At 55.2% G+C, this 24,302-nt stretch overlaps 2 protein-coding genes and 2 long non-coding RNA genes across 5 annotated transcripts in view; 1 reads left to right on the forward strand and 3 right to left on the reverse strand.

The window, feature by feature from the left end:
- Positions 1-24,302, reverse strand: part of LOC125320969 (zinc finger protein 208-like) — a 430,705-nt gene that overhangs the window by 134,116 nt on the left and 272,287 nt on the right. The gene's annotated exons all lie outside the window — the stretch shown is intronic.
- Positions 1-24,302, forward strand: part of LOC125321009 (zinc finger protein 271-like) — an 80,898-nt gene that overhangs the window by 44,175 nt on the left and 12,421 nt on the right. The window contains exon 8 of the mRNA XM_048293444.1: positions 14,513-15,032. Coding sequence (XP_048149401.1) covers positions 14,513-15,032 — 520 coding nt within the window. The remainder of the gene's footprint in view (positions 1-14,512; positions 15,033-24,302) is intronic.
- On the reverse strand, positions 21,740-22,339 carry LOC125321022. Of its 2 annotated transcripts, none has more exons than XR_007201399.1 (2): positions 22,294-22,339; positions 21,740-21,950 (listed from the first exon to the last, which is right to left on the reverse strand). It is a non-coding gene; the product is annotated as an uncharacterized LOC125321022 (long non-coding RNA). The 2 variants fall into 2 exon arrangements; XR_007201398.1 differs by having other exon boundaries at positions 21,740-21,879; positions 22,294-22,331.
- Positions 22,333-23,578, reverse strand: LOC125321016. Its single transcript, XR_007201392.1, has 4 exons — positions 23,537-23,578; positions 22,924-22,959; positions 22,760-22,798; positions 22,333-22,362 (listed from the first exon to the last, which is right to left on the reverse strand). It is a non-coding gene; the product is annotated as an uncharacterized LOC125321016 (long non-coding RNA).

The following is a 24,302-nucleotide window of genomic DNA, read 5'->3' on the forward strand; positions in this document are numbered from 1 at the left end:
GGCAGCAGCAGCTCCTTGCAGGGCATGGCCAGAAGCCTCCCTGGCCAAGCCGGCCCAGTGGCCACCACTGCAGAGCTGCTCCTTCAGGGGGTGATTCTGGCTGGGCTCTACTCCACCCCACAGAGTGTGAGCTCAGCACTGAGTCTGGCACAGCCCCTGTGCCTGAGCCCTGCACAACCTCAAGGTCACCTGCGGCCGCCTGGCTCTGTCAGGCCCTGGGGCAGGGCAGAGGGAAAGGCCAGAGCAGGGGCTGGCTTTGGCTGCTCAATGTGGGCTCCAGCAGAGATGAGGAGTTGAGCGAGTTGAAAATGAGGTCACTGCTGTGACATGGGCCTGACTGACAAATGATTGGTCTCAGGAATATCTTGGGGACAAGGTGTTCATCACAAAACCACTCATCCCTGCAGAGACAAGACCAGGAGAGAGGAAAGGGGAGAGCCACGCCCAGGGGACAGGGCCGGAATGGTGATGGCTGTGAGGTCACTGCCACTGCAGCAGCCTGGCTGGCCCCCAGCAGACATTCTGGCCAGAAGCTTTGTGAGGTCACGCAGCACATCAGAGAACCCCCACAACAGGAATTCCATCCTTGGGGAGTGGAGGGGTTGGCACAAACCTCCTGACCTTGAAGAATTTTGGGATGGAGCATCGTTCTCTGCCTTGCACAGCTGCAGTTCTGTGCCACTCTCACTGTCAAATATTCCCTCCTTAGATCAAATCTAAATTCCCCCTCATTCAGTTTAAAGCTATTGCCCCTTGTTCTGTCACTGCAAGGTTTGGGAAAAAATAACACTCCATTTATCTTGGACCTCGATCACTATGTTTCCATTTTCAAAGACCTTAGAGAGAACCCAAAAATCTCCCAAGATGGGCTTTGGAGGCCTCAACACAAAACCAGCAGGTGGAAGCTGAGGGCCCTGGGCTCAGTTCTGTGGAGACTGAGGACAGAAGAGAAGTAGCCTGGGAGGGCTTGAAGGGAGGTTTCAAAGATGGAGGAGCTTTTCTTCGTTGTATAAAACAGCCTGACAAAGAAATAATGGCACCAAGGGCAGCTGGGCAGCTCCAGACTGGACACCAGGAGAAAGGTCTTTCCCTCCCAGGGAAGTGCTGTGCTGCAACACGTCCCCCAGAAGGAGTCTGGAGCAGCCCAAGGCTTTGTGTGCCCAGGCAGAGGCAGGCAGGACGCAGAGCTGCCAGCAAAGGAAGGGGCCGGCAAGGTGGGGCAGCTGGCGGGAAGAGGACAGCCTGCAGGGACAGAGGCGCAGGGCAGGGACAGCGTGGGACAGCCTGGGCTGCAGAGGGCAGAGGGATGGGCAGCAGCTGCAAGGCCCTGACAGAGCCAACTTGTGCAGCACTTGGGCCACGGCTGCTGGCCCTGGCCCTGAGGCCAGCAGGAGACAAGTGACCCTTGCAGCCCTGGGGCCTCAGTGCCTCCTTGTCCCTGCTCAGCGGCCTGGCAGGGGCCACCCCATGGTGCTGCCCTTGGCACTGCACATCCCCACATCCCAGTGCCCCGGCAAGAGCCCTGCGCACTGAGGGAGGGACAGGATCTGCCTTGCCAGGGGCTGGGGCTCAGACCATGGCCCTTTGGAGTCATGGAACACATCCAGGTTTCCTCAGCCGCACAGACACCTTTCCTTTGCTTGTCCCCACCTGCCATCACTGCCTCCAGTGTTCTGCTCTAACTGGAACCTGGGGACACTTTCTCATCCTCAGTGTTCCTCAGTGGGACCCATTAAAACTTCAGGAAACTCTGGAGATTGATATTGACTTTGAATTCTTGAGAGATTGCTTCAGCTCCCTCTCAGGGACTGATGTTCAGGGCCTCAGCACCAAGCCCCAAGAGGGTCATCAGAGTCCTTGTGCTGTGGCTGTGCTGCTGAGCTGGGCCGGGCTCCTGGCACAGAGGCGGCTCCTGGCAAGCGGCAGCGCTGCAGAGAGACAGCTGTGGCCAGGAGCAGCTCCTGGGCCCAGCCCAGCAGGGCTGGGCCACTGCCTGCAGCCAGCCCGGGCACAGCACAGAGGCACACAGGGCTTAAACTCAGCCAAGGCTGCAAAGGTGCTGAGAAGTTGCTGGAGCAGAATCATTGCCAGCTCTTGACTCAGGAAGCCTCTGGCTGCAGGACAAGGCAGCTGCAGCTCCTGGAGGGATCTCCTGAAGCTGGAACATCCCAATGCCTACAGATTCTGTGAGTACAGCTCGGAACATCTCGAGTGCAGGGGGAGTGAAATGCTCATGAAGCTCTGACAATGCTGAGGGTTTGTGATCTGTCCTAGAATATTTCCAAGCCAAGGATTTTGATAAAAATGAGGACATTTCCTGAGACTTTGTTTTCAGTTTCCTACTAGTGGAGAATGGCAGGGAGGGGATATCAATAAAAGGTATTATGAATTTTGACAAGTCCCTGAGACATCTGAAAGTCTTACTTTTAGTGATCAGTCTTAGTTTGGCCTGTTGTTTTTCCAACCCACAAACAGAAACTGCCCCCAGCCAGTGCCCTGCAATGAGGCAGGTTCCTGCAGGGTCAAGGAGAGTGCACAGAGATTTGGGGTCTGTGAGTGGTGGCAGGGACAGATCAGGCCCAGGCAAACAAGTCCAGGAGGAAAATCTCCAGGAAGCAGAGATAAGATCAGGGGATGACAGAAAATGAAACCCAGAAATGTTGTGTCAGGAGAGTTGAGAGGTCTCCTGTCTTGGGGTGACATCCATAGGATCCCCTCCAATGCAGCCCTCTCCCTGTGAAAAGCCCAAATGCCTCCTCTCCCAGGGATGGCTGCAGGGTGTGAAGGTGGAGGTGCAGCCAGGCATGCCCAGAGCTGTCCTGCAGAGCCGTCCTGCATCCCTGTCTTTGCCAGGACAGGGGATCTGCCAGCTGCCAGGGGCAACTCTCAGCCTGCAGGGCAGGGAGCCAAAGGCAGCGGGATCCCAATGTGAGAACAGCGCCCACTCCACCACAATCCATCCTCCTGCAGCCCCCACAGCCAGATCCCCCATCTCCTGCTGCCCCTTCCCTCCCAGAGCTTTCCCTGTGGGACAGCCCAGAGCTGAGCCCAGCACCAGCCCCAACATGTGGGAGAACAAGAGAAACAAGGGACATGTGATCAGGTGAGTGATTGGGATCTCCAGTTGCTGGAGACACTGGGGAGCACCGGGGGGTGGTGATCAGCTGCAGACAAGGCTGAGCCTTGGGGAACGGCTCAGGTGTGACAATTCCCACATCCAGACCACCCTATATCCCTTTCCCTGCAGATCCCAAACTGGTTCAATTTCCAGCAATAGAGCAGTGTCCAGAGGGGAATATGCCCTGGCCTGACCATAATCCTGTGCAACCTGCAGCCACTGGGCCCTCCCAGAGCACCTCGGTCAATTCCGTGGCCCTGGGCCCAGGCCAGTGCTGGCCCTGAGCAGGATGTGCGCATCCCGAGGAACATGGGCATGTGGGACTTGTCCCCAGGTAGCCACTTGGAGCTAACTGGGCAAACAGAGGTGTCCTGTGAGGAGGAGGGATGTTGGACCCCTGCCAGCATCTCTGTTAAGCCCTGTTTACCCAGGGCCCGACAGACATCTTGTGCTTCCTGGGACTGCCTGATGCAGGGTGGTCTGTGCATGGCAGACCTGAAAGCAGATGGATCCCCAGTGGGGACAACCCCCACTCCCACACAATCCATCCTCCAGCAGTCCCCACAGCCAGATCCCCCATCTCCTGCTGCCCCTTCCCTCCCAGAGCTTTCCCTGTGGGACACCCCAGAGCTGAGCCCATCCCAAACTCTCTTGGGTCCCAGCACAGTTGCCCCTATTCCCACTCAGGCACTTTGAGAAAACAGGGCTGGGCACTGACCCCTCTTCCAGGACCCTGGAATCAGGGAAAACAGGAATGTGGGAGGACTTTGAGTCAAGGGTAGGCAGCTGATTGGGATCTGCAGTCACTGGAGACACTGGGAAGCACTGGGCAATGTTGATCACCCCAAGACAAGGCTGAGGCTTGGGAAATGGCTCAGGTGTGCTTCTTCCCACAGCCAGACCACTCCATTCCCTTTCCTCACAGGCCCCAAAACAGTTCCACCTCCAGCCCCAGAGCAGAGTTCAGAGGGGAAAATGTCCTGCCCTGACCCTCCCCCTGTCCCACCCACAGCCACCGTGCCCACACAGAGCACCTGGCTCCAGCTCTGCACAGCTGCTCCACATGCAGGGTGCCAGGGACCCCATCCCCAGTAAGGCTCAAACTCCAGCACTGTGCCTGGATGCAATTTGCTGCAGGTCCCCAAAGGCCCTTGTCCACACAGAGAGTCTCTGCAGTTCCCTGGCCCTGGGCCCAGGCCAGCGCTGGACCTGAGTAGGAAGTGCCCATCCAAAGGGACATGGAGAAAGAGGGGCTTGTCCCCAGGCAGTCACTCAGAGCTAATTGGGCAAAGAGAGGTGTCCTGTGAGGAGGAGGGATGATGGTCCCCTGCCAGCATCTCTGATAAGCCCTGTTTACCCATGGCCCGAGGCACCAGGAAGACATTCAGACTCCTTGGGCTTCCAAGAAGTTAAAATCCACTGAGAAGTGGTTCCTGAGAGCTGTTCATGGCTTTGGTTCCTGTTGGACGTTCCAGGGCATTAGTGAAGGGTTCTGCTTCTGTCTTTCCCAGGGACACTGTGGATCCGTTTGAGATGTGTTGTGGGCCAGCTGGGAAAGCATTTCAGGCGCCTGCCTTGACTCTTTGCTCTGGAACTTCCCAAGGAGCCACAGGGCCCACGGGGGAAGATTTTCCTTGGGAGTGTTGCTGCTTTGTGCCCCACGGAGGAGAGAGCAGAGTGTCCCCATGGGGGATTCTTGACCTCATGGACAAGTGCTGCGACGTCATTGGTGTGCTGACATTGGTTTGGACAAGAATTGAGGAAGTGTCCACAGGGTCCTAATTAGAGAACGTTGGCCCAGGAGAGCTCCAGACTGCCTTGGAGATCAGTGCCAATCAGGGGGATGGCATTGGACGGCCGCTGACCACGTGCCAATGGCCGTGGGAGAATGAGCTGGACACACACAGAGGCTCCCAGTGCCGGCAGATTGGCCCCCAGCTGCAGGGATGCCATGGGAATGTCCCTGCCTCCCTCGGGGCTGTGTCTCAGCCCTGCAGAAACTGTCCCTGCTCTTGTGCCAGCATTTCAGGAAGGATGAGTTTCCCCTCTCCTAGCGACTGCGTCTTCTGTAAAAACAATTGACAAGAGGGTCCTCAGCACAGGAAAGACTCGGAGCTCGTGGAGCACTTCCAGAGGAGGCCACCAAGATGCTCGGGGGACTGGAGCAGCTCTGTGACAGAGACAGGCTGGGACAGTTGGACCTGTTCAGCCTGGAGCAGAAAAGGCTGTGGGGACACCCCAGTGTGACCTTTCAGACTTCAAAGCACCTCCTCGGAAACATGTGGAGAAATGTTTCCGGAGGGCCTTTGTCAAGGGGACAAGGGGAGATTGTTTTCAACTGAAAGAGAGTGGGTTCAGAGCAGAGATAAAAAAATTCTTGATGCTGAGAGTGGTGAACCACTGGCACAGATTTGCCAGCGAGCTGCTGGATGCCCCGTCCCTGGAAACATTCCAGACCTCATTGGACGGGGCTCTGAGCATTCTGATGGAGTGAAAGATGTCTCTGCTGCCACCCAGAAGGAGGCCCTGCCCTGTGGTGTCGGCTACCGGAGTGGTCGCTGTGTCTCTTGTAGGATGCAATTCCCCCAGGGAGCAGAGGGAACACACAGCACCACTGGGAGCAGGAGCATCCTGCCATGGAGACAGGAATATTCTGGATGCAGAGGCTCAGGCTGCCCTGTTTGGCTTCTGTGTAGATGGAGACAAGTGTCAGAAGAGACTGAGAGCCAGGAGCCCCCACTGTGTCTCAGAGACCCCTTGATTCCCTGAGGCCCCACAGTGTCACAGGTTTCTCCTTTGGGCCACGAGGTCGCACGGTGTCACAGGATCCCTCTGGTGCCATGAGCCCTTGTGGTGTCACAATGGTCCTTGGTTCCACGAGGCCCCACATTGTTACAGAGTCCCCTTTCTGCTGTGAGGTCCCACATTATGTCAGGGTCGCCTTGGCTCCATGAGGCCCCACATTGTCACAGGCTCCTCCCTTTCTGCCATCAGGTCTCACATTGTCCCAGGGTCTCTTTGGTTCCATGAGGCCCCACAGTGTCACAAAGGATCCCTGGGAACCACGAGGCCCTCAGGGATCACAATGGATCCTTGGTTCCATGAGGCCCCACAGCTCCCCAGGGCCTGTGGATTCCACAAGATCCTGGAGTGGCACAGGGTTCCTTTGCTTCCACGTGTCCCCGCGGTGTCACAATGTCCCCACGGTTCCAGGAGGCCCCGCAGTGTCACAGACGAGCAGCACTGGAGTGGGAGCAGCACCAGGGGAGGTTTTGCAGCTGCGCTGGAACAGCAGCAGCAGCAGCAGCCACGGAGCAACAGTGGAACAGCGGTGGAATGCAAGTCCCGTGAGCAGCAGCTGAGGGAGCTGGGGTTGTTTATCCTGGAGAAGAGGAGGCTCAGGGGGGACCTTCTCACTCTCTACAACTCCCTGACAGGAGGGGGCAGCCAGGTGGGGCTCGGTCTCTTCTCCCAGGGAACACAGACAGGACAAGAGGACACAGCCTTGAGCTGCAGCAGAGGAGGTTTAGGCTGGAGATTAGAAAGAGTTTCTTCACAGCAAGGGTGATTGGGCATTGGAATGGGCTGCCCAGGGAGGTGGTGGAGTCACCGTCCCTGGAGGTATTTAAGGAAAGACTGGATGTGGCACTCGCTGCCATGGTCTGGTGTCAAGGTGGTGTTGGGTCAAAGGTTGGACTGGATGATCTCTCAGGTCTTTTCCAACCTGGGTAATTCTGGGATTCTGTGATTCAGTGCAGCAGCGGTGGAACCTTGGTGGAAAAAGAGTGGGAAATGGCCCCGCAGCTGTGGAGCAGCACCTGAGATGCCCAAGCTGCGGGACACAGAGCGGGTCTGAGCGCTGTGTCCTGTGGGAGCCAGCTCCACACACCAGAACCATGCCCGTCAGGCTGACCCAGAGCAGGGGGCAGCGGCAGGAATTGATGCTGGGCTGCGGAAGGCGCGGATCCAGCGCGTTTGATGGTGACTCGGGGGTTGGATCCTGGCTGTTGGCGGCCACCTTTGGTGGTAGCGGGACACTTTCAGTTGATCTGAAGTCGTGAACTCAGGAGAAAGTCAGCACAAAAGGAATCAAGTGGCCTTTTCTGCTGCAGGGAAACGCATCTTGGTAGAGGTTTAATGATTTCTGATGTAGGAAGCAAACGGAGTCAATTTTTGGCCTGTGGTTTTGTTCTAATCCAGGGACAGTTTCCAAAATGATGCAATTTGTGGTGAAAAACCAGGAACGTGCCTCAGCATCGGGATGTTGCACACTGAGTACAGAGCTGTTTGTGGTGGTTATGATCAAGAAAACAATTGGAATTCTTGTCCCTATTTCACTCTTTCTCCCTCTCTCTCTGGGAATGAGTCTCCAACACTCCCTGCAGCTCTGCTTTCCATGATCTGCTCCTCTGGAGTTGGGCTTGGCCAGCTGAGCAGTGGGAAGCAGGAGGATAATGGACCATTCCAACTGCAGACTTCCTTTTTGTAGCCTCTGGATTTCCAGCGTTTAGAAATGGTCATGTTTTAAACTGTCTGACCAAATCCCACAGGTCTCACTTCTGCCCTGGCAGAAAACCCTCCTGTGGCCCTGTTTGGGAACGGACCCTCGGAAACACCTCACTGCAGATGACTTTTGGTTGGTTTTGCTAAGGGATGACAAGAAGATCAGCACAAGGAGGAAGGCTGAGGGAGAGGGAAGGACCAATTCCTTCCTTTTGTCTTCCCATTGGAAAATCTCCTGCACAGGTTGTGCTGCAGCCAGAGACTTGCCGGGCCAAGTGCTGAGGGAAACGATTCAGCTGAGGCACTTGAGGCATCTTGTCCCCAGTTTGTAGCCCTGGATCTGGGAGGGGACTCAGCTGCTCCCCCTGCACCCCACAACCCCCCTGAAATGGGGGATTCCTCCCCCCTATGCCAGGTGCTTCTTATCCATCCCTAGCCCGGGTGCTCCTGGTCTGAGCTCCCATGGTCATTCCTGGTGGTGGGGAGCAGGAGGGAGGAGTTCAGAGCAAACCTGGGAGGTGCCCGCAGGCTCAGAGATGTGTGGAGGTGACAGTGAGACAGTGACGGGATGTGCAGATGGTCACGGGGACAGGACAACACCTCGGGGATAACCTTCTTGGAGATTTGGGGAAATTTCCTTAGGAAAGCATACACGGATGCAGTCACATGGACACAGAGTGTAAATTTGCTGAAGAGGTTTATTGAGCATTTGAGGAAAAAGGCCCAGGGCTCACAGGGGATCAGGCAATTCCTCCAGGGATGATCATCATCTCCTCATGCCACTGGAGGGGGACAGGACATGGTTTTCACCACCTGGTCCAATTGCTCAGCAGAGGGTCCCCGGATGGGGTCTCCAGGCCGGCGCCCTGCCTCGGCCGGCGCCAAGCAGCCAGCTTAGAACTGGTGCAGACCAGGGGAATCCGACTGTTTAATTAAAACAAAGCATCGCGAAGGCCCGAGGCGGGTGTTGACGCCATGTGATTTCTGCCCAGTGCTCTGAATGTCAAAGTGAAGAAATTCAATGAAGCGCGAGTAAGCGGCCAGCGTAACTACCATCTTCTGAGGAGATACCTGTTACGAAGTGGGCACTGCTGCAAAGGTCTCTCCTCCTCATGGTACCACCGTATGCCCTTTGAAGTGTAACGAAGCCGACTTCTGCCCCGGCATGGTATCGTTGGAATCTCCAGTCAACAATCTCCTGCTAAACTGTTAAACAAATTTTATGTAAGGACCGTGCAGCTTTTTACCCGAATTCTGGCCCATGGATTTGTGCCTGGCAAGATTTGGTAATTTATTGAGGGGTCTACTGCCGATCTTATTCCTCCTCTCCTAAAATTTTGGACACTTTAACTATCCGGATCTCTAAAATGTGTCCATCGATACGCCTGTACCAGGCATTGACCGGCACCCAAACTTCCCATTTTGATTGGGTGGACCTGGCATCTAAAACTTTTAATCTAGATTCCTTGTGTAAAAACAGGGCCTACCTGTGCTCTCTAAATTTACCATCTGGCCTCCCTAACTTAGCAGAAAATGCATTTGAACTGCTGACACTGGAGTTTTACACATCGGGTGTGTTTGACACTAAGGAGTGTGTTTGTTTTTCCACGGTTTGGGAGGGTTTTCCCAGGCTATGGGAGGTGTAAGAACATCTTAAAACTCAACCAAGTGTGGGAGAAGACAGCTGTCTCCCGAGACTTTTTGTACTAAACAACGGGGGAAAAAGCAGCAAGGAGAGGGAAGGAACATTGGAAACATTGCCTCCTGAGCTGGAGAACAACCTGCCAGCAACATCCCCACCCACATCTCTAAGTTTCCTCTTGCGTGACTTTTGAATAGGTTCCCACAGAGGGAGGAAATTGGTAATTGTTCCTGTTGCCCAGACCAACTTATCAATGTTTCTGTTCCTCATTCTAAGCACAGCTAAGCAAACATACAAATGACAGATCAGCAATTATTCCATAAGCAATTCCTAACATCTTGAAAACTGTTTCAGGCCCAGCTCTCTTAACCATTTTAATTAACTCTAGCTGGGCCCAAATTCCTTCCTCTTCTAACTAATTGCAACACAGCTAGCCTATAACTAAACTCTTTATGTTTCTTTTAAATCCATGTTTCGCCCACAAAAGGTGTTGGTCTAAGGAGGAAGAGCATCTGCTGATAAGGTTGAAGGCTCAGTTTTGGGGAAACAAAACCATCAGTAAACTCATTGCCAAACACATTCTGTCCAAGACAGGGAAGCAGATGAGTGATAAGAGGAGATTGCTGCCCAGGGAACCAGCTGTGGGCATGGGAACAGCAGCTGGGATGAGTCATTGGCCAGATAATGAGGAGGAGCAGCTGGGAACATCAACCAGCAGAGGGAGGGGCAGCTGCGGGCCCATTATCAGAGAACTTTCAGTCAAAGTCTTTCAGCTGGGAAACTCAACTCCTTCCCATGGGCATTCAAGCAGGTACTTAATGGCCAGCAGATGACATCACTGGTCAATGAGTCAGCCCAGGGCTGCTTCAGATGCATCAATATGATAAGCCAGATAAGAACATCAGCCCGAGATAAGAACAGCAGCCCGAGATAAGAACAAAGCAGGGACCCAGGAAGAAAACTCCTGAAGACCTTGCCAGAAGTGGCTGACTAAGAGAGCAATCAGGAGAGGTGCACTTCCAGCACCTATTCCATCTAGATTGGGGGAAATCAGCCAAGATTACTCTGCATGACATTGAATGCCTGTCCTGCAAAATTCTACCCAGTGAAATTTGTGTGGCATTTAAAGACAGATGGGAAACACCTGGAAAGTTTAAGAGCCTTGGGAACTTGCAAATTCAATGGGAAAGCTGACAATAGCGCTTCCAGGGACTTAATTACAGCCAAAGAAACTGAGAAGACTGTGCAGGAGATGAGCAAAAGCTGAGCTCCTGGTCCAGACGGGATTACCCTAAAGGACCTCAAGAAGACAGACCCTGAGTTTTCCCAGACCATGGAGATATTCAACCTTTGGTTAACATCAGGTAAAATCTCGGACATGGTGAGGGGATGCAGGACTGTATTAACACCAAAGTCAACCAAACCAGAACATTTCCAAGACATTAATAACTGGAGACCCATCATGATTGGCTCCATCCTGTTAAGACTGTTCTCCAGAATATTAACAGCAAGGTTGACTAAAGCATGCTCCCTCAACCCAAGGCAAAGAGGCTTTATCAGAATGGCAGGATGCTCTGAAAATGTGAAACTCCTGCAAACAGTAATTCGATCTGCCAAAAAATATCACAAACCGCTGGGGGTTGTATTTGTGGACATCACTAAGGCTTTTGACACCGTCAGCCACCAGCACATTCTACATGGTCTGCAGCAAAGGGGAGCCTCATGTCATCAGCTTGGTGAGCAATATGTATGAGAACATCCGTACATACATCACCACAAAGAAAACACAGAGAGACCACATCCAGATCCAGGTGTGAGTCAAACAGGGCAACCCAATGTTGCCTTTTGCAAGCTGGAAGAGAGTGGCAGAGGGTACCACTGGGGAATGAACAGCGTCACAGCGATGGCATTTGCAGACGATCTGGTCTTATTGAGCGATTCCTGGGAAAACATGAAGCAGAACATCAAGATATTAGAGACCTTCTGCAATCTCCCCGGTCTCAAAACACAAGGGGAAGAGTGCCACGGCTTTTCCATCAAGCAAACAAAGGACTCTTCTAGCATCAACAACTGCACTGCTTGGACCATCACCGGCACAGTCCTGAACATGACCGGCCCCGGTGACTCTGAAAAAGATCTGGGCCTGCAGATTGACCCTTGGATTGGTGTAGCAAAATGCATCCTATCTACAAAACTCACATTCTGGTTACAGTGAATTGGTAAAGTCCCTCTTCAAACTCTAGGAATCAAAAAATGGATAGCCCAAAAACATATACCATCCCTCAAGTGACCTACCTGGCTGACCATTCAGAGCTGAAAGCAGGGTTCCTCGAGGCCCTTGACCTAAAAGTTTGATCAACCCTCAAGGAATGGCTGCACTTACCTGCAGGTACCTGTGATGCCATCTTGTACTTGAGCATGAAGGATGACGGGTTGGGTATTGTGATGTATGGATGCGAGAGACACAAGGTAGGTGTAAGTGAATCGGGTTTATTGTAAAGTTAGAGAGCGTTCATACTTTTGAGTGTGAGAAACTGTTTTAGCTGCTCGCTCAAAAACCAGTTACAGTCCCCTAATAAATCTGTTGTCTTGACAGTTTGTCATTCTTTTCTCAAGGCTTGCAGCCTGACAAACAGGACGCCTTTCCTGTTTTCAGATCCTGTGTAATCAGCTTTCTTCCACGCTTCTCAGCATTCTTGCTCACGCGATGCAGCAGCGGCAGCTTCCTCGGTAACTCCACGCAGCAGCCTCTCCAGCTGGCAGTGGCAGCTGGGGCAAGAGGGCACAGGGGACAGCTCTCCTTTTGCAGCCTCACGGGACAGCAATGTGTCTCAGCACCAACCCCGGCAGCGGGCAGCAAACAGCAAAGGCAGGCAGGTCCGATCAGGCAGCACTGGACCTCAGCGTCACTCACCGGCAGCTGGCAGAAGTGGTGAAGGCAGCAGATCTGATTGAGCAGCAGTTGGTGTTGGCAGCCAGGAGAAGCAGTAAAACAAGGGGGCAGACGCCAAGAGCAAGGCACAGTGCAGCCCCATTTGGTAAGGACAGGCACCCACTGCGAGCACCACAGGTGACCGCTGTGCCTCCGATTGCCGAGCAAAGGGGGCAGAGCCCAGACCCCACACATCAGCAAAGTCTCGGTGTGCCCCCAACCTCTCATGGGATCTCTGCCATTGCTGAGAACCAACCCCCCAGCCAGAGAGCTCACTCCCCAGCCACCACTTCCAAACTCTGGTTTCTCTGGCTGAGCCATCACCATGGTATGTGAGGAGGCGTGGCCATTTCTTTTGTTTCCTAATTGCCCCTGATTGTCTCCTGGGCAACCCCCTGCCCTCACTGCCTCTTCCTTTCAGATGGGACAAAATTCCTGAAAAGAAAAACAAACCCACAACAACCAGCAGTCACACCCAGCCTGAGGGGACTTCTCTGCTAATTGGTCATTATCCACCAGCAGAATGGGCAGCTGCAAGGACTTAGACAATCAAGGACTCCCAAAATATCCTGTGACTCAGAGAATGACATCATTCCATTGTGAACCTCCCTGACCTGGGGGAGGTACTGAGCATTTCCACCTGAACCTGAGCATATAAAACCTGGCTTGGGGGAACTAGGAAACCACTGCTGCTCAAGGGATCCAGAGGAGGAGCAGAACTTCCACAGGACCAGCACTTTTGACAAGACTGTGACCACCACGTGGTAGGATCTCCAGCACCACTCTGACCAGCACGGTGCCAGGTTGTACTCAGTCTTTGTGGCTTAAAACCCGTTTTCTCTTGATTGCTGTGTTTATTGTAATCTCTTTAATGAATTGTGAGCCTGACCGGAAATCTCTCTTGAGGTGGTTGAGGCGGGTTCATTTCTCCTGCCAGTTTCCCTTAAAAGCAGCACAGTGTTTTTTGGGAGGGGCTGTTTGGAGCTTGCAGGACTCCAAAGCTGAGGCAAAAAGATCCTCTGGGGGATGCTGGGGTGTCCCCAGGAAGGGTTTTTCTGGCAGTCCTGGTAGCTGCTGCCAGCAGAGCCCCCAAGGTGAGCGGGGGGATGCCAGGTCCCGACCCCCCAGTGAGAGTTGGCCTTCCTGGGTCAGGCACTGCTGCTTTCAGCCCAGAGCCAGGGGGTTGTGGGACCCCCCAGAAGAGCCAGAGCAGGGGCACCTTGGGACCCGCAGAGGGAGGAGAGCAGAGAGGAACAATATCGGGACTGGGGGAACCCCAGCAATCTGGAGGAGAGGGAATGTGGAGAGGGTGAACCCTGTGATTGCCTGCACCCTGAAGTGGGGACCTCAGAGAGGGGGGACCTCAAGGATTGCCAGGACCCTGAAGTGGGAAAGGGGGGATGCCTTGAAGCCCTGGCACCCTGAAGCAGAGAATAAGGGGAGAAGGGACCCCAGGACTCCCAAAGCCCCCCAGCATTCCTAAGTGAGGGGATGCCAGAGAAGAGGGACACAAAGGATCTCCAAGTTTGGAGACCAAAGTGGGGGGAGCCTTGGAATTCCAGGGACGCCAGGCAGCCTGGGGTGGGTGGGGACCAAGCAGATGGGGGAAACCCAATACATTCAGGACCCCCAGCAGCTGGGACACGAGGGAGCCCCCAGAAGCTCAAAGTAGAGAGACCAGAGAGGGGGAACTCGCAGGAGGCTTCTTTTGAACTGAATCTTGGTGTTTTGGAGGTTTTTATGGACACCAGAGGCCCGGTGACTTCTAGAGATGGACTTGGGCAGGAGGAACGCCCAACCCAATGCGCTCACACCTTGTTTTTCCCCATTGCAGGAGTTCCCATTCCCAAACCTTGGCCGGATGGAGGAGAAAGCTGTGAGGAAGAGGAAGATGCCCCAGGACAGCCAGACAGGTGAGGCGGAAGTCACTGCCCCTTTCCCCCTCTCTTCTGCTCCATCTCTCAGCCCAGCATCACCCCTGGCTGCAGGACAACCCTGCTGCCAACGCCATCCTGCCAAGGATGAACTGGGGGATCTCCTTCCCCTTCCCTCTGACATGGAAGCAAATCCCATCCTCTCTTTGTTCTTCCTCCCCCAGACAATGAGCTGAGGATGGAGACCAGGAAGGGCAAATTCCCCCGACAGAGTCTTGTGGAAGAGGTCGTTTTGAGTGGCTCCACGTCACAAGAATGCAACGGGAAGGAAAAGCCCCAAAGATGCCATACAAAGAGGGGCTCCAAACCCAGGCCAGGGTGCTCCAAGGAGGAAAGACCCACCCTGTGCCGGGATGGCAGCTGCAGCTCCAGCCAGAGCTCAGACCTAGTGGTCCATGAGCAGCTTCATGATACGGAGAAGCCCTATGAGTGTGGTGAATGTGGGAAGAGCTTCCGCTGGAGGTCCCACCTGATCCGCCACGAGAGGATCCATACCGGGGAACGGCCCTACAAGTGCTTGGAATGTGGGAAGGACTTCAATGTCAGCTCCAGCCTGATCCGCCACCAGATGACCCACACAGGGGAACGGCCCTACAAGTGTGGGGAGTGTGGGAAGAGGTTCAGCAGGAGCTTGGCCCTGATTCACCACCAGAGGATCCACACCGGGGAGAAGCCCTACGAGTGTCCCGAGTGTGGCAAGAGGTGTCGGGACAGCTCCAAACTCCTCCTGCATCAGCGGGTTCACACAGACGAGAGGCCCTTCCGCTGCCCCGACTGTGGGAAGGGCTTCTGCCGCAACTCTAGCCTCGTCCCCCATCAGCGCATCCACACTGGGGAGAGGCCCTACAAGTGTCCTGAGTGTGGGAAGAGCTTCACTCGGAGTTCTTACTTGACTAATCACCGGCAGAGCCACCGGTAAGGGAAGCCCTGGGACCGCCCCAACTGCAGGAAAAGCTTTGTCTGCTGCCCCATCATCATCCTCCATCAGAGGACCCACTTTGCAAAGAGACCTGGTGACCCACATTCCTGGTGATCCACGTTGGGAAGACACCTGGATGGTGATCTCCTTATTCTGGTTTTCCACAGGCACCTGGGTGAACACAGGGGCAGGGTTGGTGGTGTTGCAGTTTTCCCTGTAAGTAACTTCTTTGTCTTATCCCTTCTGTTATCAATATTGTTGCCCTTCCTGTTTGTTCCTTATCTCATTGCTGTTCCCAGTAAATTGTTCTTATCCCAGCCCAGGATCTTTGTCTTTTGTGCTTTCCATGGGAGGCAGTAGGGGAGTGAGAGGCGCCACGGTTTTAGTAGGAGCATGAAATGGGGGAATATCATTCCTAAACCACGGCACAAGCAGTCAAAGGGGTTCCGTGGTGACATCCCAGGCTTTTCCTGGGATGATAAAAAGCCGTGGGGTCAGAGGCAGTCAAAGCCATTGCATGGTGACATCCCAGGGGACTTCATGTTGCTGGGGCATTGATCTGTCACAGGTACTCACAAGGGCTCCACGGTGACATTCCAAGTGTCTCCAGGCTGCTAAAGAGCCACGAGGTCACTGGCAGTGACAGAGGCTCCACGGTGATATCCTAGGGGTCTCTAGGCTCCTAAAGATGCATTAGTCACACACAGCCACAGGGACTCCACGGTAACATCTCAGGGGTCTCTGGGCTGCTAAAGACCCGGTCACAGGGGTTTCATGTGAAATGCAAAGGGTGTCTTCTTCCAAAGGGCCATGAGCTCACACATACTCACAGGGGCTCCATGGTGACAACAGACGTATCTGTATGCTGACAAGGAGCCGGGATGTCACAGTCAGTGACAGGAGTCCAGTGGTGAAATCCCCGTGCTCCTAAAGAACCGTGAGGTGACGGACACTCACAGGGGTTCCATGGTGACATCCAGGAGTCCCCAGGCTGCCCTAGAGCCGGGATGTCACAGACACTCACAGCGTGCCTGTCATGGGCAGAGTGGGAGCTTCAGGCGATGTTTATTAGAGAAGCTGCCACTGGGTCATGAGGTGCAGAAGGGACCCCCAAACACTCCCCATAGATCCCCAAATCCCTCCAGGACCCCCAGGCTTTCTAAACTCCTTCAGTGAGGGGAGCCTGGGAACGGCCGGATCCAATCCCAGCCCCAGATTTTGGCAAGGGTTTATGTTTATTTGGCAAGGATTAGACAGGTGGAATTGAAGCTTTATGCAAATTGTCCCACGGGATGAGTAACAGCAAACCAGATCTATTTATATAAATACAGATCTAATTGATTACCCTCATGATTAGAGAAAAAGATCTTAATCAGAATTATTTACTGCACAGTATAGGAGCTGTAACAACTATTACAATCTAGTGCTCTAGGATGCAATTTTGAAGCACTTGTATTAAAGCAAAACCAGTCCTTAAGCAGAGATTGATGTCACTCACCCAGATCAACGACCGTAGGCAAATCTCTGTGACTCGGCCTTGAGCAGTGACCTTGAGGAGTGTCCCCACTCCAGGGAGGGATCTCCACCACCCCCAAGAAGGGAAATGTCAGAAGACATTGCCATTAAAATTTGGGACAGGGCTTTTCTAGTCTGACGTGCTGCCCTGTCAGTCAGATGTGCCCAGGCTGTGCCAACTCCACAGCTCTGGAGAAGCTCTCAGTGGCGTCACTTGGTTGGTTGTTCCTTTCTCCAGGGATTTTACCAGCTCTGCCACAGCTGCAGCTCCCTCTGAGGATGTTGAACTTTGAAATGGAGGAGTCAGGCTGGGTTCTGCATTCTTCACCCCAAAAGCAGCGGGACCTCCCTTCTGCATTCCCCACTGGGGGCTCTGCAAACAGGGCCTTGTTGGAGCTGTTTGAGCCCATTCCAGGCAGAGCCTCCTGCTCCAGCAGGAACTGCCTTTCCTGTGCCATGACCAGGGCAGACCCTGCTGCAGGAGGAGCCCCAGGCCAGCCCAACACATTGAAGGCCTCAGTGCAGAGTGCCGGAGTGGGAGCTGTGCCAGGGAGAGCCTGAGACACCAAAGGCACCTTGGCAGCAGCAGCTCCTTGCAGGGCATGGCCAGAAGCCTCCCTGGCCAAGCCAGCCCAGTGGCCACCACTGCAGAGCTGCTGCTTCAGGGGGTGATTCTGGCTGGGCTCTGCTCCACCCCACAGAGTGTGAGCTCAGCACTGAGTCTGGCACAGCCCCTGTGCCTGAGCCCTGCACAACCTCAAGGTCACCTGCGGCCGCCTGGCTCTGTCAGGCCCTGGGGCAGGGCAGAGGGAAAGGCCAGAGCAGGGGCTGGCTTTGGCTGCTCAATGTGGGCTCCAGCAGAGATGAGGAGTTGAGCGAGTTGAAAATGAGGTCACTGCTGTGACATGGGCCTGACTGACAAATGATTGGTCTCAGGAATATCTTGGGGACAAGGTGTTCATCACAAAACCACTCATCCCTGCAGAGACAAGACCAGGAGAGAGGAAAGGGGAGAGCCAGGCCCAGGGGACAGGGCTGGAATGGTGATGGCTGTGAGGTCACTGCCACTGCAGCAGCCTGGCTGGCCCCCAGCAGACATTCTGGCCAGAAGCTTTGTGAGGTCACGCAGCACATCAGAGAACCCCCACAACAGGAATTCCATCCTTGGGGAGTGGAGGGGTTGGCACAAACCTCCTGACCTTGAAGAATTTTGGGATGGAGCATCGCTCTCTGGCTTGCATGGTTGCAGTTCTGTGCCACTCTCACTGTCAAATATTTCCTCCTTAGATCAAATCTAAATTCCCCCTCATTCAGTTTAAAGCTATTGCCCCTTGTTCTGTCACTGCAAGGTTTGGGAAAAAATAACACTCCATTTATCTTGGACCTCGATCACTATGTTTCCATTTTCAAAGACCTTAGAGAGAACCCAAAAATCTCCCAAGATGGGCTTTGGAGGCCTCATCACAAAACCAGCAGGTGGAAGCTGAGGGCCCTGGGCTCAGTTCTGTGGAGACTGAGGACAGAAGAGAAGTAGCCTGGGAGGGCTTGGAGGGAGGTTTCAAAGATGGAGGAGCTTTTCTTCATTGTATAAAACAGCCTGACAAAGAAATAATGGCACCAAGGGCAGCTGGGCAGCTCCAGACTGGACACCAGGAGAAAGGTCTTTCCCTCCCAGGGAAGTGCTGTGCTGCAACACGTCCCCCAGAAGGAGTCTGGAGCAGCCCAAGGCTTTGTGTGCCCAGGCAGAGGCAGGCAGGACGCAGAGCTGCCAGCAAAGGAAGGGGCCGGCAAGGTGGGGCAGCCGGGGGGAAGAGGACAGCCTGCAGGGACAGAGGCGCAGGGCAGGGACAGCGTGGGACAGCCTGGGCTGCAGAGGGCAGAGGGATGGGCAGCAGCTGCAAGGCCCTGACAGAGCCAACTTGTGCAGCACTTTGGCCACGGCTGCTGTCCCTGGCCCTGAGGCCAGCAGGAGACAAGTGACCCTTGCAGCCCTGGGGCCTCAGGGCCTCCTTGTCCCTGCTCAGCGGCCTGGCAGGGGCCGCCCCATGCTGCGTCTTCTGTAAAAACAATTGACAAGAGGGTCCTCAGCACAGGAAAGACTCGGAGCTCGTGGAACACTTCCAGAGGAGGCCACCAAGATGCTCGGGGGACTGGAGCAGCTCTGTGACAGAGACAGGCTGGGACAGTTGGACCTGCTCAGTCTGGAGCAGAAAAGGCCGTGGGGACACCCCAGTGTGACCTTTCAGACTTCAAAGCACCTCCTCGGAAACATGTGGAGAAATGTTTCCGTAGGGCCTGTGCCAAGGGGACAAGGGGAGATTGTTTTCAACTGAAAGAGAGTGGGTTCAGAGCAGAGAAAAGGGAAAATTCTAATGCTGAGAGTGGTGAAACACTGGCACAGATTTGCCAGCGAGCTGGTGGATGCCCCGTGCCTGGAAACATTCCAGACCACATTGGACGGGGCTCTGAGCATTCTGATGGAGTGAAAGATGTCTCTGCTGCCACCCAGAAGGAGGCCCTGCCCTGTGGTGTCGGCTACCGGAGTGGTCGCTGTGTCTTGTAGGATGCAATTCCCCCAGGGAGCAGAGGGAACACACAGCACCACTGGGAGCAGGAGCATCCTGCCATGGAGACGGGAATATTCTGGATGCAGAGGCTCAGGCTGCCCTGTTTGGCTTCTGTGTAGATGGAGACAAGTGTCAGAAGAGACTGAGAACCAGGAGCCCCCACCGTGTCTCTGAGTCCCCTTGATTCCCTGAGGCCCCACAGTGTCACAGGTTTCTCCTTTGGGCCACGAGGTCGCACGGTGTCACAGGATCCCTCTGGTGCCATGAGCCCTTGTGGTGTCACAATGGTCCTTGGTTCCACGAGGCCCCACATTGTTACAGAGTCCCCTTTCTGCTGCGAGGTCCCACATTGTGTCAGGGTCGCCTTGGCTCCATGAGGCCCCACATTGTCACAGGCTCCTCCCTTTCTGCCATCAGGTCTCACATTGTCCCAGGGTCTCTTTGGTTCCATGAGGCCCTGCAGTGTCACAAAGGATCCCTGGGAACCACGAGGCCCTCAGGGATCACAATGGATCCTTGGTTCCATGAGGCCCCACAGTGCCCCAGGGCCTGTGGATTCCACAAGATCCTGGAGTGGCACAGGGTTCCTTTGCTTCCATGTGTCCCCGCGGTGTCACAATGTCCCCACGGTTCCAGGAGGCCCCGCAGTGTCACAGACGAGCAGCACTGGAGTGGGAGCAGCACCAGGGGAGGTTTTGCAGCTGCGCTGGAACAGCAGCAGCAGCAGCAGCCACGGAGCAACAGTGGAACAGTGGTGGAATGCAAGTCCCGTGAGCAGCGGCTGAGGGAGCTGGGGTTGTTTATCCTGGAGAAGAGGAGGCTCAGGGGGGACCTTCTCACTCTCTACAACTCCCTGACAGGAGGGGGCAGCCAGGTGGGGCTCGGTCTCTTCTCCCAGGGACCAGAGACAGGACAAGAGGACACAGCCTTGAGCTGCAGCAGAGGAGGTTTAGGCTGGAGATTAGAAAGAGTTTCTTCACAGCAAGGGTGATTGGGCATTGGAATGGGCTGCCCAGGGAGGTGGTGGAGTCGCCGTCCCTGGAGGTATTTAAGGAAAGACTGGATGTGGCACTTGCTGCCATGGTCTGGTGACAAGGTGGTGTTGGGTCATAGGTTGGACTGGATGATCTCTCAGGTCTTTTCCAACCTGGGTACTTCTGGGATTCTGTGATTCAGTGCAGCAGCGGTGGAACCTTGGTGGAAAAAGAGTGGGAAAGGCCCCGCAGCTGTGGAGCAGCACCTGAGATGCCCAAGCTGCGGGACACAGAGCGGGTCTGAGCGCTGTGTCCTGTGGGAGCCGGCCCCACACACCAGAACCATGCCCGTCAGGCTGACCCAGAGCAGGGGGCAGCGGCAGGAATTGCTGCTGGGCTGCGGAAGGCGCGGATCCAGCGCTTTTGATGGTGACTCGGGGGTTGGATCCTGGTTGTTGGCGGCCACCTTTGGTGGTAGCGGGACACTTTCAGTTGATCTGAAGTCGTGAACTCAGGAGAAAGTCAGCACAAAAGGAATCAAGTGGCCTTTTCTGCTGCAGGGAAACGCATCTTGGTAGAGGTTTAATGATTTCTGATGTAGGAAGCAAACGGAGTCAATTTTTGGCCTGTGGTTTTGTTGTAATCCAGGGACAGTTTCCAAAATGATGCAATTTGTGGTGAAAAACCAGGAACGTGCCTCAGCATCGGGATGTTGCACACTGAGTACAGAGCTGTTTGTGGTGGTTGTGATCAAGAAAACAATTGGAATTCTTGTCCCTATTTCACTCTTTCTCCCTCTCTCTCTGGGAATGAGTCTCCAACACTCCCTGCAGCTCTGCTTTCCATGATCTGCTCCTCTGGAGTTGGGCTTGGCCAGCTGAGCAGCGGGAAGAGGGTGGATAATGGACCATTCCAACTGCAGACTTTCTTTTTGTAGCCTCTGGATTTCCAGCGTTTAGAAATGGTCATGTTTTAAACTGTCTGACCAAATCCCACAGGTCTCACTTCTGCCCTGGCAGAAAACCCTCCTGTGGCCCTGTTTGGGAACGGACCCTCGGAAACACCTCACTGCAGATGACTTTTGGTTGGTTTTGCTAAGGGATGACAAGAAGATCAGCACAAGGAGGAAGGCTGAGGGAGAGGGAAGGACCAATTCCTTCCTTTTGTCTTCCCATTGGAAAGTCTCCTACAGAGGTTGTGCTGCAGCCAGAGACTTGCCGGGCCAAGTGCTGAGGGAAACGATTCAGCTGAGGCACTTGAGGCATCTTGTCCCCGGTTTGTAGCCCTGGATCTGGGAGGGGACTCAGCTGCTCCCCCTTGCACCCCACAACCCCCCTGAAATGGGGGATTCCTCCCACCTCTGCCAGGTGCTTCTTATCCATCCCTAGCCTGGGTGCTCCTGGTCTGAGCTCCCATGGTCATTCCTGGTGGTGGGGAGCAGGAGGGAGGAGTTCAGAGCAAACCTGGGAGGTGCCAGCAGGCTCAGAGATGTGTGGAGGTGACAGTGAGACAGTGATGGGATGTGCAGATGGTCACGGGGACAGGACAACACCTCTGGGATCAACTTCTTGGAGATTTGGGGGAATTTCCTTTGGAAAACACGCCTGGACACAGACACATGGACACGGAGTGTAAATTTGCTGAAGGGGTTTATTGGCCATTTGAGGAAAAAGGCCCAGGGCTCACAGGGGATCAGGCGATTCCTCCAGGGATGATCATCATCTCCTCATTCCACGGGAGGGGGACAGGACATGGTTTTCCCCACCTGGTTCAATCTAAAAACACAGACATCAAAACGTGATCCCCCTGTGTCCAATGGGATGGGAGAGGGTCCTCGTCCCCATGCCTGTCATGAAGGAGAAGGGAATTGGAGCCCTGGATAGACCCAGGACAGGATTTTGTTCCTCAGATCCACAGGACCCCAAGACCCCCCCAAGCCCCAGGATGCCCCAAAATCTCCAGGTAATCCTGCTGCCCACATGGGGACTGTCGGGTTCCCAACAGCTCCCCAGTGACAAGGAAAGACTTAGGGGCCGCTCTGTCCAGCACACTTGGGACACGGATCTGGGACAACCCCCCACCATGTCCCTTTGCCGTCCCCAAGTTCTGGCAACACCCAGCAGGTTCTGGGATCCCTCCAGAAACCCCCAGGACCCTCTGGGGCCACGAGACCCCCGAGTGTTGCTCACCTATCCATGTAGAGCAGCAGCCAGGCGCTTCTGCTGCAGAAGAGCCTCCAGCTTTTCATCCAGAGCAGGCTGGGGACAAAGGCAGCGTTAGAGACACACTGGGGGCATTGGGCTGCACTGGGAGGAAAAGGGAAAGCAAAGGGGTCCTTGGGGAAGGGGCCTGCGGGCAGCAATGGGGTGCAGGAGCTGCTGTGCTCCTGCCCAGCGGCAGTGGGGTCCTGGCCAAGAGGCACAGCTGGGGCAGGGGCTATGGCCTGGACCATGCGGGGGGTGCTGGGGGGCCTGGGATGGGAATGCAACAGGGGCCCTGGGCAAGGGGTTCCCTGGGAAGGATCCGTGGGGCAGGGGAGGTGTCTGGGGTGTCAGCAGGGCTGCACTGGGCTGTGCTGGGGCAGCATGGGATGGCCTGGGGTGTGGTGGCCGTGCGAGGGGAGGGTCTGACACCGGCAGAACTCCTGGTACCCACCTGAGGTGTCTTCAGGATGTCGACATTGACTACATCCACCTGCAGAGAGACCAGGAGATCTCGCTGGTCACTGGGGTGTCCCCGGTGCCAGCAAGGGATGGGGGGGACCAAAGTGCCCCCCAATTACCAGAGGGGATGCCCTCCAGTCCCAGCCCCCCACTCACCTCCTGGAGATCATCTTGGGTTCCTTCCAGGAGTGCCTGGGAAAGGACAACAAAGGCTTGGTCTGGATTGGACCTTGTGGGGCTGAGGGGGGAACACGGGTGCAGGGAGCAGGGCGGAGGCAAAGGGATGGGAATTCAGGGCCTCCAAGGAGATCTGTTTGGAGCTGGGGGAGACCCAAAGACACTGACCTGGGGTAAATTGAGGAGCCAAGGGACGTGGCTGGGGCCGTAGAAGGGGCACGGTGTAAGGTACAGGGCAGGAGAAAGGAATTGTGGTGTAGGGACATGGGAGTGCAAGAGAGGGGCTTGGTGGGGAAAGAAGAACGGGGATGGGCAAGGACAAAAGCGGCAGGACTGAGAGAGGGTTTGGGAGCTGGGGGTGAGTCCAGGAATGGTATCAGGAGACAGCGCTGCAGTGGCCAGGAAGAAAGGCAAAGGACTGGGGGGGGCATGGAAGGAAAGGGCTTGGGAATGGTCAGTGGGAGGGCATTTGGGGAGGCTGGCTAGGACATAGAGGAGAGAGCCGGGAGGAAATTCCTGAAGGGACACCAAAAGGGTGGGATGAGAGGCCAGAAAAGGCAGGGTGTGGGGACCTGTTTGGCTGGTGCCTCACCTTGGCCTGTGCTGGGAGGCACAGCAGGATGGAGAAGAGCAGGGCCACGCTGAGCACAGCCACCTTCATCTTCCTCTTGCACTGGGCAGCGCTGGCTGAGGCTGCACCGGGCCAGGAGCACCTTTATCCCTGCCGGGACTCCTCGCTGCACCCTCCCCGACAGCCCCCAGGCCAAAGCCCGGCTTGGCACAGCCCCCAGCCCTGGCCACAAGCCCGGCCCTGGCACAGAGTCCATCCCACCTGCGGCACGCATCCAGCCCTCTTGCCTGGCATCCCTCCAGCTTCCTGCACGGGGCAGCTGCCCCTGGAATGGCCCAGGCACCTGCGGGGGCCAAGGCCCTGGGGGGGGTAGGGAGCCAAAGGCAGCTGGGGACCCTGTGGGGACAGCCCCCACTCCACCACAATCCATCCTCCTGCAGCCCCCACAGCCAGATCCCCCATCTCCCGCTGCCCCTTCCCTCCCAGAGCTTTCCCTGTGGGACATCCCAGAGCTGAGCCCAGTCCCAGACCCAATATGTGGGAGAAGAACAGTGTCATGGGCAATGTGATCAACCCCATAACTGGGATCTCCAGTCACTGGAGACACTGGGGAGCACTGGGGAGTACTGGGGGTGGTGATCAGCTGCATACAATGCTGAGGCTTGGGGAATTACTCAGGTGTGGCACTTCCTAAATTCACACCACCTCGTTTTCTTGTATTGCAGGCCTCAAACCGGTCCACCTCCAGCCCCAGAGCAGAGTCCAGAGGGGAAGATGCCCTACCCAG

Source organism: Corvus hawaiiensis, unplaced genomic scaffold (assembly GCF_020740725.1).
Source record: "Corvus hawaiiensis isolate bCorHaw1 unplaced genomic scaffold, bCorHaw1.pri.cur scaffold_32_ctg1, whole genome shotgun sequence".
NCBI lineage: Eukaryota > Metazoa > Chordata > Aves > Passeriformes > Corvidae > Corvus > Corvus hawaiiensis.